The 15781-nt window shown below is 30.3% G+C and overlaps 1 protein-coding gene across 1 annotated transcript; it reads right to left on the bottom strand.

Annotated features, from left to right (window-relative positions):
• Window positions 1-414: 414 nt before the first annotated feature.
• On the bottom strand, window positions 415-4547 carry LOC103490994 (uncharacterized). Its single transcript, XM_008450763.3, has one exon. The coding sequence runs from the start codon at window positions 3537-3539 to the stop codon at window positions 585-587; it is 2955 nt and encodes a 984-aa protein (XP_008448985.1). The 5' UTR covers window positions 3540-4547; the 3' UTR covers window positions 415-584.
• Window positions 4548-15781: the final 11234 nt, after the last annotated feature.

The following is a 15781-nucleotide window of genomic DNA, read 5'->3' as shown; positions in this document are numbered from 1 at the left end:
TTAACTAAAAATATGTGTTACGTACAGCAAGTGGCTAATAGAAAATGGATTTAGATTTATAGTGTGATGAAACCGGCTGTTTATATATTGTTAATTAATTTAGCCATTGCCCTCTTCTGCTATAAGTTTATGGGCAAGTCATTTTTGAGCCAAGTATTAAGATATGCATTTTGCCATTAGTGAAAGGCTTTCCAATGTATATAATCAATGCCATAACCTTATCCCATCTTTTTCTCATGGGGCTTCTCATTTATATAATAATATCCTTTCTGCTTCCTGATGTCATTTTTAAACCAATAATTATAGTTTATGTTATGTTTGGATCGAGTCTATAGATACTTAAAAAGTCAATTCAAGCAGGCCATAAGAAAAACATTAGCATTTGTGATTCAAGCCAAGCATTTTGAAGAAGAATTTACAAAACTAAAGTAGTGATATGTTCATTCCATTTCAAGTGTGAGTTCAGCAAAAATGACATAAGAAAAACACTAGCATTTATGATCCATTAATCTGATTTTACATACAACACTTGGTTACTGAACTGTCAAAACTAGTTTACCAAGTGCCTGGATTGATTAACTACATCAGATCTTGCTCCGAAGCCGAACGATCTTTGCTAACGTTTCTTGTGCTGCCAAGGTTTGAGCATGGTTATGTCCCAACATGACTGTTCTTATACTTATGCAAGTTCTACATAGTTCTTCAGCACTGTCAAAGTGTCCACCTCTTAGTAGTAGTTTCGCTCGAGTTTCAAGCAATGTAGCTTTTAGCAACGTCACATCTTGCCACACGTATTCATCGACTCGTTGATAGCCTTGGAACTTTTTCTTCCAACACAAGGACCCTTCACACCAGTCTTGTATTTGAGATACAAATGACTTCTCTACTTCCTCAAGTGCATTTGTGCATACCTTTAACAACTCTAGTGCTGAGTTGCATCTCGAAAATGTTGTGAAGGCCCGAATCGCCAAAGGAAGGGCAGCCTTTTTTATGTATAGGACCATATCAACAGCCTTTAGTTGTACGAATGGAGGTTCGGATTTGAAACCAAAGACGAGAAATGCAGATGCCCATAAATGATCCAAGTTTGCCATTGTGTTACTACTACATTTCCTTATCCCTTGAACTATAGATTTGGCAGGTGATAAACCCTCCTTTCTTTTGGCAAACAGTTGAGTTATGGAATGGAATTGGATCCAACTACCAGTTTGCTTGTTCGCCTTCCGGGCGAGTCCGAACTTGATCAGAAGAAGAGCTGATTCTTCCTCACTCTTCCAAGCTTGTGAAGCTAAACAAGAGGAGCAACAACCAAACATGAAACTCAAGTATTTACTCCAAATTTTCAACCCTTTTCTTGAGACAGCCATATCCTTTGCTGCTGTGGCTAGTACAGACACTGAGATGGGTGCTGGGGCGAGCCAGGCACCAACCAAAAATATTCCGGATGCTAACGGTCCATTAGTTTGCTCCAATATGGAAAAAGAAAAGTAAATGATCTTCATCAGGAAGGGATTGCTTTTGCAGTAGTGCTCTTCGTTTATGCTTATATAAGAGCAGGGAGAACATTCATCGATCGGTACTTGTTCAATAGCTTCAAAAAGAGAGGACGGGGTGATTGCAAGCTCGCAAAGCAGCGATCCGATCACCCAAAGTCCATATGTCAATCTCCCAAGCCTCTCATCGAACTTCTTCAGATATTCCAATTCATCTGCTGGGTATTCTTTCTTCCTTCTTCCTCTCATCAAAACCATTGCATCAGCCAAAGGCAATGGATGAATGTTAATCATCCGAAAACTCATCACCTTAGAGATTCTTGTCGTGATGATCACATGAGATCCTCCGGTGTTCCTCGGCAACAAATCGTTCAAATCTTTCCCTTCCCACCAGTCCTCTTCTGCCTCAAGATTATCAATGATTAACAAATACGGCATGTCTCCAAACAGCTCCCTCTTGACTCTTTTGAATGCCTCTAGTTCTTGCTCCTCGAAACTCCGAAACCGCCCTCTATCCTTTTCGGCATCAGCACTTATGTCTAACCCTAAGTTCAAAGATAAGTTCAATATATTTTGTCGGAAGTACCGAGCTTCACCACCGACCCATAAAACCATCTTGTATCTTTGGGAGTATCTATAAGCAAATTCCAGAGCAAGTTCTGTTTTTCCAATTCCAGGGATTCCATTGATACACACTATGCCGCTGCTCAAGCTCTTGTGGTTCCCACTCTTGACCATTTCCTTGTGCTTTGATCTCTTGAATGAATTTCTTCCTTTAACTGGTTCAATCCATGTCTCTAAAGTTGGATTATCAGACCTCCCTATCTCCAAATTGATGAACCTACTTCCCCTCACACTAACTGGCTCACTTTCTTCATCTGCTAAGCCTTCAGATTGCTGGCTGGAATTCCCTTCAACAATCGGAGTAGAAACCGTACCGTCTTGCTTATGATAGCTTCGACCACTAAACAGAGTAGCTTCCATTTCCATAATCTCCTTTTCCCTCCCCAAAAAGCATCTGTTTCTTGGAAATGGCAGCTCCTCATATCTTTCAACATCACTTTCAGTACTCATCCTCCCAAGCTTTGCCCTCAAAATCCCAGCTGCTTTAGCTATACAGCTTCTCCAATTACCTTCATTGGCTTCCAACTTGTATTCATGGAACTTCATCAATCCCTGCACTGTCTCTTTGTACTCTTTATCCATGGAATTATAGTTGAGAAAGCTTGAGATCTCGGACGACTCCATGTCGAAAAAGAATGGAATCAAGTTCTTCTTCTGTGCAAAGAATCTCACCTCCTCCAAGGTGAAATGGTTATGGAAACTAGAGCTTGTGAGGACGACGACTCCGAATGTTACGGAGCTGATAACGCGGTCAGCAATCTCGTGGCTTTGGTTGTCGGAGTACTTGGACCGGTCAGCAATGAAGCAGGCAATTCCTTGAAGTTCAAGTTCTGATTTGAGCCACTTACAGAAGCGTATCAAGCCATTGGCTTGGCCATGAAAGCCAATGTAGACATCACAGCTTCTGAGTTTAGAGGTAGAAACCGGGGACAGGGGGCCGCCGCATTTGGCGAAGGAGGTCCGAGGAACGGGAAAGGAGAACGAAATGCGAGGCGGGGCGGAGTCGGGGACCGGAACACAGGCGACAAACTGAACCTTAGAATCAGAAGGGTCATCGGAATATTCATATTGGTCCGAGGGAGGAGTGTAGGAACTACTCGGAATATCCTCAGATTGGGAAACCAGCGGCGAGTGACAAGTCAGCGCCGCCGTGCTCTCCGCCGGAATAGGCTTCTCTTCTGGTTTATGGACCACCGCCCTCGGCGAAATGTACGGCGACTGCAAAGCCGAAACAAACGCCGACGACGGCGGCGATAAAAGGGAAGGGGAGTTATAAGGAGACGATTCGATTGAGCTTTTCAGCTCCGGCAATGCCGCATCGGAAGATATCCCCGGCGGTTTACTGGAAGTTTGAGCTATTTTAATGGTGAGACAGGTGGAAATAGCCGGAGTAGATTCTGATTCGACCCCATCAGAATCCATAGCTTTAAAAAACTTGGAAGTGGATCCAACTTGAGAAACTTTCAACTCATTCACTCTGATTTAATGCAACAGTAGAAGAAAAAACCCGGGCCTTACTCTGTTCAACCGCCATGGAAGAACAGAAAACAAAATGGAAAGCCCCAGAAACAATAAAGAACCAAACCCAAAACTCAAAATCAAAGAAACAGAAAAAGTTAAGAGCAAAAACGAAAGATGGGTTTTCAATGAAAAGAGAAGAACAGAAAGCAGGAACCCTTAATCACATTTTCAAATCAAAACCCACGATCAAAAACAAGAAAAAAGAAAAACCCAGAAAGTTGCAGTAAGTTACCTTGGCACTGCTTCATTGACGGCCAAAAAACCCCATCTCTTTCTCTCTCTCTTTATCTATCTCTATCTCTATCTCACTGTGAAACAAGTACTACAAGTTGGATCTGAGAGGCATTTGAATAAAGATAAAAAAACAGAGTAGTGAATAGTTTAGCCATATTCCTCAGCCATAGCTTGGAATAAAAAATAGAAAAACTGTCTCGAAATGGGGCAATGGGTTTTTGTTTTACGTGCGATTGAATTCCATATACAATAGAAAAGGGAGAAAAGGGTCAAAAGAAAAATGGGTCACAGTCACAGAGACCGAAAATTAGTCAGAAAGAACACAGAGGCAGAGAGAGAAAGAGGGTATTGGGAGTGGAACCATTCATCCATCACCATGGATGGGCTGTAAGTGAAGAGAAACTTAAACAAATTCAAAAGTAGAAGAAGAAGAAGAAGAAGAAGAAGAAGAAGGAGAAGAAGAAGAAGGAGAAGGAGAATAGTAGTGGGAATCAGATGGTGAAGAGAAAGGGGGGAGATGAAATTTGAATGAAGAGGGAGAAGAGGGGATTGGGTTAATAATAATAATGTGTTGAATCTGACAAGAAATGAAACAATCTGCTGTGGAAATTGTACCCATTAAGACCAGTCCAACTGAACCAGATGCTCAGTAGTAGACATTGTTTGATACCAACCTTTGTTTTTTTCTTCCCTTCTTCTTTTTCTCTCCTTAATTTATTTATTTATCTTTTTTTCCTTAAATTAAAATTCCTACTTTCAATTTTATTAAAGAAATTATATTAATATTACATCATTTATTCAATTCTAACACACATCCTTTTGCTCTCAAATACATTTATGGCACTCGAGGTTGTAGGGCATCAATCTTATCTCGACGCAAATATTTTTTGATTAGTATATATTTACTGACTCGATGACCTAGACCCAAGATACGAGCATCTTCCTTTTCATACGCATGCTTCCTTTTACCCTTTCTCGATTCTTTTAAGTTTGGACTCGCCTATAAGCTTTGGACTTGCATTAGAAAACCCTTGACAAATATAATCACAATAATAAATCATGATCTCCTGACTATTTAATATGGAATTTATTATTGATTATTAAGTATATGAAAATATATTTTTAAAAATTACAAATATAGCAAAATTTATTATTGATAGACTACTATTATCTATAAGTTTTTACAGATTTTTTATATTTGCATATTTATTATTTTTTTTAAAATGTCGTTGTATATACAAATATTTTAAATCTAATAATTATATTTGTAACTATTTTTTATTTAATTATTTTTAATAATTAATAATTACTATTTAAAATAGGAAAATTATAAAAAAAAATAGTAGATTTAATAAATTATTTACAAAATATAATAAAATTTCATGTTCTATCCATAATAGAAAATTGATTATACTTGTATCAGTGAAATTAATAGATAATGATAGAAGTTTATCCATTTCTATTCCGAATAGAATCTAAAATTTTATTATATGTTATAAATATTTTAGTTTATTTTACGATAGTTGAAAATATCCATTTAAAATACTAGTTTATTTTGAGTATTTGAATAATTAATCAATATAACAATAAATTAAAGTATAATTTATGACTACATTAATGTTTCTCTAAAATCTAATTTGAGAAATTATTTAATTTGTAAATGGAATTCAAATACTCTAACTTCCAAATATTAATTACATAAAATATTTAATATTCATATCAAGAAACAATTAGCTTCTATAAAATAACAACATCTTTAGAAAAATATCTAAATAAATTTAAAATATATGAATTAAAATAAATTGTAAAAAAAAACAATTTGAAACATATGTTGCAGTGATAGTTGCAATTACAGTCTCAAACTTTCAATTTTAACATTTGGATCCTCAAATTCTACAAGTTTAATCTTCAAAAATTATAATATTCATAGAAGTTAAACTCTAATTATATACATTTGATGGTTGAAATTTTTGTAATTTAATTTTAAAGTCACAATTGTAATTATCACCAATTTAAAAAAAGTTTTTGCAATTATATATACCGATGAAATAATTTATTTATTAACCTTCAAATAATGTTGTCAAAATTCATATAGTTAAATATTAAAATAATACTTTTTGAAGGGAAAAAAATACTTTTTAGTATTAAAAAATAGAACATGAAGATATAGATATTAAAAAAAGTGGGATATAAATGATAAAAAGAAGAAAAAGAAAGGATGGACATTTATTTAATTTAGGGGACCCATTAAATAAATGAATAGAAATTACAATTTAAATTTATTCTTAAAAGAAAAGAAAAAACAATAGGTTCAATTTTTGGTGTATGCTCTAAAAGAAAACCCCTTTCTTGAAAATGCTACTTGGGAAAAAAAAAAATAATTTTAGGTTCAATTTTCATTTAGTTCCCATGAATATTATAATTTTATTCTTAATTTTTTAGAATTTTTATGCTTTTTAACTTCAATTTTTTACTAAATACCTATTTTTCGTATCTATTGTCTTTATTTTTTAATGTTCTTTATTTAATCGATAGTTTTTGTTAGGCGAACTAACTACACCAAGTTGAGGATTTCTTTGTGTCTCTACGTAGCTACATTTTTTTCTAGTTTTCACACGATTCTTGTTTTTTAGGAATATTTTTAAGAGATCATCCACATAGAGAATTGTCTCATAACTCTCTCGTTTAATTAGATGTGATCTCGATTTATTCTAATTATATCTCTCATGTTCATGGTAAAATCTGAATAAATAAAAACACAATCGATCTTCATTGTGAAACTATAAACGATAAATTTAGATTTGGAGAAAATTGACTTATAAGATGGAAATATATGCACGTTGAAGTGTCTGTTACCCTACAAATTTTAACACTAGTTAGAAAGTATATCTTTGTAAAAGTAGAAATTTTGAGTTTTAGAATGAATTTTAATTTTCTTGGTCTTTCACTGTGTGTACTTATAATGTTTATTTTAGCTTAAAATCTTTTCCAATAAGGTAGGCTTTAATTTCTAAATTATCTTATTATCTTATTCTAGATCTTATGTGTTGCTTCCGTTCTTTGGAAATCGAGGATGAGCATGTATTACCTTTACATGTTTTGATTTTAAGTTATTACTTTCGACTTAAGTTTTGCTATCTTCCTGATATATGTTATCATTGTTTCGTTTGTTGTTGTATGATAAAGAATATCGTGACCTAAGTACACTAGGTTTACTAATTAATTGAAAATTAGTTGTCCCAAACGAACATCTTCCTTCACAACGTATACACAAAAATGGATTCAACTTCCTTCTACTTATCATGTCATAAAAAATGAATATTGAGAGAAAAACACGGTCCCTTTAATGTCCCTAATTGCCAAAGTGTCACTCCTTCTACATCCCGTTACATTGCCATGTGTCATTTTCTTCCACATTCAACTTTGTCAAGTATCTATTTTAACTTAAAACATCTCCCAACTTTGCCATTGATGGATTTTATGTGACATCACATGATGAAAATTTCTATTTTCTTAATTTTTTATTTATTATAAAATTATATTTTCTCTATTTGTATCTTTTTTTTTTTTTTTTTTTTTTTTACAACAATCTCCCACATTTTTCCTATGAATTGACCTAATTAATTTAAGTATATGTTCCACTTAGCCTCTGGCCATTTGGTGAAAATCATTTATTCAAAGATCTAGGGCTATTTATTACTACATTTCTTTATATATGCTTATGAGCATTAACTCAACTAGGTTAAGTTTCAATAGAAAGAATTACTTTTCTAGTTTCCAAAACCTTATAAGCCTATTTTTATAAACTCGAGGATTAAAAAAAAAAGAACGTTTTCAAAGCCCAAGAACCAAATGAATTTATCTTTATAAACCTAGGAACTCATTACACTTTCTTAAAACTCAAGAACCAAACACACGTATTCATCAAAATTTTTGGGACTAAAAAGGCACTTTTTCCTTTTATATATTTGTTTTAAAATTAGTTCATTAATTATATACGTAAACATATTCTTTTTTAGTACAATGATCATAAGATGAGAATTTATCAAACTTCGATATGGAAAAAGGTCTTTTAATATGTAAACAAATTATGAAACCATGTATGTGGGTATGATTTATTTGCCAAACTATAAAAAAGAAATAATTGTATAATTTTGTTAAAACAAAACTCAAATTATAAGATTAAAAGAGGGTTAGAAAATGATTTTAATTAGTATACAGATAGATAAAGTTAATCACTTCAAAATCATGATAAATGAGTATATACTTTGACTAAAAAATTATTTGGTCCTTTCATTTATTTGTAATAAAATTGATCTAGAAATAACCTACATTGGACAAAGAGGAAAAAAAAAATATATAATAGAAATTGTAGGAAATGAAAAATTATATCCAAAATAATTATAAAAGAAGATTTTAATTTATTGGTTGATGAGCTAGAAAATCAAAGCAAAATAATAATGCATGAATTGATTATCCCATGTGCTTGCTTGTCTTAATTTCATTTTATACAACTTTTAGTAATTTTGATTAGTAATGATTGAGGAAACTAATAATCTTTTTTTATTTGTTTATGTGATTCTATTTATTATTATTATTATTATTATTATTATTATTATTATTATTTAAAATAGATTCTACTTAGCTTAGCCATTAATTATATATATATATATATATATAATGTAGATATCTTTTAAGATGTAGGCCATCCATCTATGCCTATGATTAAGAATATATGAGATTTCAAGGATATTTCTGTTTTATATTATAATGATTCTTTTTATACAAAGAAAACTAATTATTATAATAATAATAAAAATTACAAATATAACAAAAATTTGCTTTTTTAAAACAATCATATTCCTAAAATATTATATATGTATATATATATTGCTTAATTTTAATTTTTTAAAAATTTGTTAATGCAGATATAAAAGAACATTAAGGTTTTAATTAAGTTATGTTTTTCAATAGATAAAAGAAAATGGAATAATGATGGAAGGTTGATTGGATTGTTTACAATCTTCACAATTAATTAGGAAACTCAAAATATATTTTAGGGTAAATTCTAGAATGTTTATGAAAAATATCAAACTAAAAAAAAAAAAGGGTTTCTTTTTTCTAAGAAATCATAAAAAAAATACAAACTGCTATTTTTTATTCACATTTATTATATTCCATTTTTTTTTTTTAAAAAAAAGATGAAGGCAGCTAAAATCTAGTTGGTTGATTTGGTTTGAAAACTAGTTGGGTAAAGAATAAAATAAACAAAAGTCAATATGTTTAATTTAAATTTTAATACATAGTTGAGTCTCACTTGAATTTTTATCTTTGATTAATTCGGTTGGTTCACTAAGAAGATCCTCGATGTAGAGGGAAGAAATGTGAGTATTGGAAAAAAAGATTCGTTGCTACTCGACAAATGAATAGAAATGTAATAGATAAATTTAAAGAAAACAAACGAATTTACGTAAGCAAGTTTTAATTAATTTAAAGAAAAATGATGACCGATCAAAAGATCATATAAACTTTTTTTATATAGGTTTTGGAACACATCACCTCTTTGGTTTTTCTTAATGTAAAACAACTGTACTTCTAGTATTTTTCCTAAAATTCACAGAATTTAATTCTGTGATGATCGACAAATTCATGCTATTGGATTTTCTTAGAGTCTTGCTTAGTTTTTTTTAATAAGAAATAAAATAAACTATATTGGAATCTACTTTTTCCTTAAAATAATGAATCGGTAATTTTACATTAAAAATTTATTTAAATGATTATTTTAGTACAATAAATAGAACATCTAATCACTAGAAAAACAATATATACCAATGTTTGTTGATTTAAGCTTATTTTAACATTTAAAATGATTAATATCACATAAAAAATTCTCAAAAAAAAAAAAAAAAAAACACCCACTCGTCTAAACAAAAAAACCTATAAATAACATAAACATAAAATTTTTAAACAATATGTACAACCAAAATTTGGAATTTAAATTTTTTTCGACTAAGTTCGAGATGTTATGTTTTCTTTTAATTAATCGGTAATTTTTCTACTTATTTCTACGAGGTTTTTTTTTTTTTTTTTTCATCATCGATGTTTTTAGAGTATGATTTTTTTAAAAAATATAAATTAGATAGATATATATTATTTTGGGAAGTTTATAGATGGATGGATTGAGAGGTGAGTTGAATGGGTTAGTGAAAAAGAGATGTGGGTTTAGAGGTAAAGTCACATGGAACATTAAAAGCCCTCCAAAAAGGCTAAAGACAACAAAAGGCAAAGTCTCTCATTTTAATTTATTGGACACTATTTAAATAGTATTCTGTCCAACTAAGTTTGTTTGGTTTTTCTTTTTGAATTTGATTTTTTAGAGACAGATGGAGGAGGAATCTTCATAAAATCAAATTAAAATTAAATAATTTCATTGTTTATTAAAATGAAAAATTGGAATATTTTGGAGAATGGGTGGCCCATAGAGACCAGCTCTAAAGCACCCTATTCTTCTTCTTCTTCTTCTTCTTCTTCTTCTTCTTCTTCTTCTTCTTCTTCTTAGTTATTATTATTATTATGACCAAGAAGTACTACCCCAAAGCCCAATCAATTTTCTCTGTCCCTCTTTGTAATTATCCTAAATTATGACAACATTCTCATCCAACCCCTTTTTTCAATTTTCAAATATTTTATTACTTTTCACTCTTTTTTTATTTTCCCTTTTTTAATTCTCAATTTTTTACTCCTAAATTTTGAAAACGGGAATGACCCGATTTAAACGTCCCAGAAGAATTGTTGTAGATGACAAACTATGTTAAAAATGTTTAAAGCAAAACTTTAGATTATATTTGAAAATGTCTCAATCTTTAGAGATTACATTAATTATAAACTCTTTTAACTTTTATAAGTGTATCAATTTGGATCTCAAATCATTTCATAAATGTATGAGTGACTATCAATACCACTGATAGACAATATCCGTAGAGTCCATTAATGTCTATCAATGATAGGTTTGAGTCCATTAATGTCTATCAATTATAGGTTTGAAATTTTACTTGATCATTTACAAATTTAAATACACCTTTTCTTTTACTTTTTTTTTTTTAACATTAGAATGTTGATTTGAAAAAGCAGACTTTTTTTTTTTTTTTACTTTTATGAAAGTTTAAATTACCTCTTATAAAAGTTGCCTTTCTCAGTTGGATAAAGCTATTATTTTTCAAATTTTTATTTCAAAATCAAAGAAAGATTTTTTTTTTAACATGTTCAGATAAGTATAGATCAATCGAATTGTTGACATAAAACATATAGTATCAACTTCAAAATTAGAGGTTTGATTCTCGTTAACATTAAACAAAATAGAAAATGACAAATTTACGATTAAAAAAAATGGGCCAACAAGTTCGATGTAAACTAGTTTAGTACATCTATTTCAATTAAAAGTTGAAGAGGTACTATCTAAAACTAATATAATTTTTTAAAATTGAAAAGAACTTTTTGTTTTTTCATCTTTAAAAAAAATGTTTAACCATATGTAAAATTAAGTTGGTTGTATTTTTCAAAATTATTCATATCTTAAATACTATCTGGGTTGTAAATTAATATACCTTTAGAAACAAAATTAAATTCTTGACCAAAAGTTGAAATTAAAAAGGGATAAAAGTGGTTTTTTCACTTCCAAAACATATTTGGTTTTTCTTTTTTAAGGGTTTCCAAAATCAGATTTCAAAAATGATCAAGAAGTAATTTTTTAAGTGACAGCTATGGTTTGTTTTTATACCATTTTTGAATTTTTAATAAAAAGAAAATATTTATGAATTTTGACCAAAATAAATCAAATTAACGTAATTTTAAAACAAAACAAAACAAGTTTGATTAGGAAGTTAGATTTAAAATATTTGCATTTTGATTTTAAAATGGTAGACAATAAAATTTTAAATTTAACTTTTATCTATTAATTTAAGTTTGTGGTTTAAAGGAATGATTTAAGATGAAAGTCTGCAAAATAGAAGCACGTTAAGAAAAATGGCTCCATCTCTTTAAGGCATTTTGCAGCTTTACTCGGATGTGAAAGCGGATATCACACATCCCATCTTCCTTAGGATAAAACAGTCTCTAATTCGTCAGTAGGAACTGCATTGGAACCAACCAGTATACCAACAGTCAATAGATACTTAGTTGCTCGAAAAACTAAAAAATACAATGGAATAGAGTATACAGAAAGAAGAGAGAGAAATAAGAGAGCTTGGAATTTCGGTGGTGTATCAAATGAGAAGAGAAAGTGGATATATATATGGTAGATGAGTGAGACTTTCAACGTTGAGAAAATTTATCTTATATGTTTAAATAAATAAAAAAAACCAACACAATAATTTTCCAAACAACTTTTCCTCCGAAGAAAACTTCTAAAATTAAAAAAAAAAAAATTATGAAACTAGGATTTTTTCAAAAATAGAAAAGATTGGAAAACTATTTATAATCTATATAATAAAATTACCAAAAGACAATTTATTAGAAAGATCTTCTTAAATCTAAAACTATTAGATTAAAAAGATACCTTTTAAAAATTTAAAAACTAAATATACGTATTCTTAAAGAGTCCGCAACTAAAAGATACATTTTGAAAACCAAGACCAAACTGAAAAAAAAGACATGTTCTTCCCAACTCGAGACTAAAAGATAAAACTTTCATATTAAAATCAGTGGAGGTGGGATTTAAATCTTCCTCTCTTAGGCAAGTGTATATGTTTGCTTTATATGAGTTGATTATGAATGAAGATTAGTCAAGTATATATGTTTGTTTTATGTGAGTTGGTTACGAATGAAGATTGAACTTTTAATTTTAGATAATTGAAATTTCTTAATACAAATAACTTTATGCAAAATATAGTACCATTTGAATAATAGATTTAGTATCTAAACTGACACTGCATAGTCTATTTTGGCCGGTAAATTGTCAAAAATAGTAAATTTGATAAAGTATTTACAAGGCATAGTAAAATTTTAGATTATCAATAACAAACATTTGATACACTGATATTCTTCTATAGTGTCATTGATAGACAAGTCTATTAGTTTCTATTTTTTATAAAATCAAAAAGTTTTACTATAACTTTAAAATATTTTAATTTATTTTTCTATTTTTAAAAATGATCCATTTTAGTTCTCATAAATTAAAAGGATTTTCTTAAAAAATCTTTTAGCAAAATTCAAAATACCATTGGTTGTTGGTGTTGATTTTTTTTTAAAATATTGATGTTCATTTTTTATTTCTTAAAATTGATTTTGTTTAAAAGAGTAATGTAATTTATAAAAATATTGTCAAAAATAGGCTGATTCTAAAAGAAATGTAAAAAAAATAGAGTAGCGAAGTCGTATACCAAATCTACGTCTTCGCTAAATCATGGACCGAGTTTACATCTTTGAACCGGAATCGTGTACCGAGTATACGACTTCGGTATAGATGGCAGACTGCCATCTAACGCTTACCAGATGGTAGTCAACAGTAACATTGACTGCCAAGTTTGTCGCATAGCAGCGAAGTCGTGTACTTCCCCTCTATAAAAATCATAGTTTTTCTTCATTCTGCCTTATTAGCGCATCCCTCATTTTTCCTTTAACCTTCGAATTTCTCTTCTCCTCCCTTATTGTCAACAGAAATCTTCTTCTATATTTCAATCTCCTCCTCTCTACTTCCATTTTCTTTTCTCCTAAACCTCTTCTTCATTTTCCCCATCTCTTCCCAACAAAATCTTCTTCTACATTTTCTCCATCTCTTCTCCATTTTCTTAAAAATAACAATAATAATAACAACTATTAATATGATTACATAGATCTTTTTTAAGGAAGTCGTGTACCCGGCACATGATTTCCATATACTCATTCCACGTGGGACGGTCAAATGCTGGTCATATACTAACATGTTCAATGAAAATCATGTACCTTATATACAACTTTGTTTGAAAAAGCAATTTTACCCTATTTTTGACAATAGTTTGCCTAACTATCATATATTTGCCATTTCTTCTCAACCTACTCTATTTTTGTCAATAGTGTTAAAAAAAACTATATTTCTCAAAATTGTCCTTTAAAATTAATGATCAATCTTTTCATTTCAAAACTCTTTGTGTGGTTGCCTATCTTCTACTAATGTTTTCCAAACACAAAAGTTAAGTTTTTTTTTTAGAATTTGACACTTTTACTCTAGGAATATGCAAACTATGATAAGAATAATTTTGAGAAAATAAACTTCAATTTTTTTAAAAAAGTAAATGATTATCGATACCTAAATAATTATAACTAAATATTCGAACCTTAATGACTATTAAAAAGAACATTTAAGGAATAAAGAGAACACCATGATGTTCGTCCAAATTCGAATGAGATACATGTGGTTAGTGGACACAAAACCGAAAAGTAGGACAAACTCATGGCTCATCCTATACATCTATATATACACACGCATACATATAGAATTGAAAATCAAGTGAAGTTAAATTTATTTCAATTATGTGGAAGCTTACTACACCATTATTGTCTTGTTCAATTCAATTCTTAAAGCTTATGTGCCAAGCACCACGTCACGGTCACCTTTTGCCAATCACCTAATCCTAGTTGCCTTATATTGGTTACGTCGTCCTCCTAATAAAGAAATTGAAGCATGTGCAAGTTAAGTGATATTTTTTTTCTTAGCCAAGTTGTACATCAACAATGTCTACTTGAACTTTGACTTTAAAAAATGTTCAGTGATCATAAAACTAATTTTCTTTTTTCTGTTTGGTTGTTAAAAATTAATTTTAATAAATTTTTGAATTGTTCGACGTTTTCTAAAAATTCATAGATCTACTATACACAAATTGAATGTTATGAATCTTAACCAATAAGAATAATAGAAAAACCTAAAACGATAAAGAATTGACAAATGTATTTATGTGATTTACTAATAGTACGTTAGCTATGTTCAATGGGCAGAGAGATACCAAAATTTATTAGAGAGAAATTCAAAATACATAATAGATGCGCCTCTAGTGTTAGAGGGTTCATATAGTACATTTCTCAAAATTTTCGTACTTGATCATTTGAAGTACGAGATAAGATATTCAAGAAACTCCAACATTGAAATTTAAGTTCTATTAGACATAAAATTCAATTCTTTATCAAACATGTTGTGAGTGATTTTGGATCAGAAAAGATAATAAGTGCAAAAGAAAACCTAATCGAGTCTAATACAGAATCATGACAGACAAAGGAAAGGGAGTTGGTATCCTCTCAGCCTTGGGTTTTAAGGTTGAGGAGCCCACTTGGCTAATGATCCTAAATTGGGTCTTTCGCCCAATTTTCCTATGACTTGGCCTTGGAGGCCAAGGTCGAAGAGCTCAACTTTTGGATAGACATACCCCCGAGTCCAAAAATACCACATAGGATTCAATTAGGTTATCAAATAACTAGATTCAGTTAGTTTAGAATAACATATATGAAAAAACAAACAAAAATTGTTAAGGCTAATCCACTTTGACAAGCCGACGAACAAAGACTAAACAAAGAAATCTTCTCACCATATTTGAGAGAATGTCCCATTATATGCCCAAGGAGACCAAACAATCCACCACATGATTCTATGAACGCGCATAAATTGTATCGTCTCCCTACATTTAATTCAATAACTTCCTCCACAAAGACTCTTCACAACAACAAAATCAATATCCTCTTTCAACAATCATATTATATCAAAATCTACTCTAATCAAATCAAACCCTCAAGATACAACTGTGATTACTCCTTAATCCATCAACTATCACCCACACCTCCACCAACAAAAGATCATGATCCTCTAATGTTGAACAATCAAACTTTGTAATTTAATATGTTTGTTATATAGTTAAACACAAATATACCTTAATAAAAGATTATAG

This window comes from Cucumis melo, chromosome 6 (assembly GCF_025177605.1).
Source record: "Cucumis melo cultivar AY chromosome 6, USDA_Cmelo_AY_1.0, whole genome shotgun sequence".
In the NCBI taxonomy this organism is placed as follows: Eukaryota; Viridiplantae; Streptophyta; class Magnoliopsida; order Cucurbitales; family Cucurbitaceae; genus Cucumis; species Cucumis melo.
Note: the sequence above shows the minus strand (reverse complement) of the source record. Positions and strands in the feature narration are given on the sequence as shown.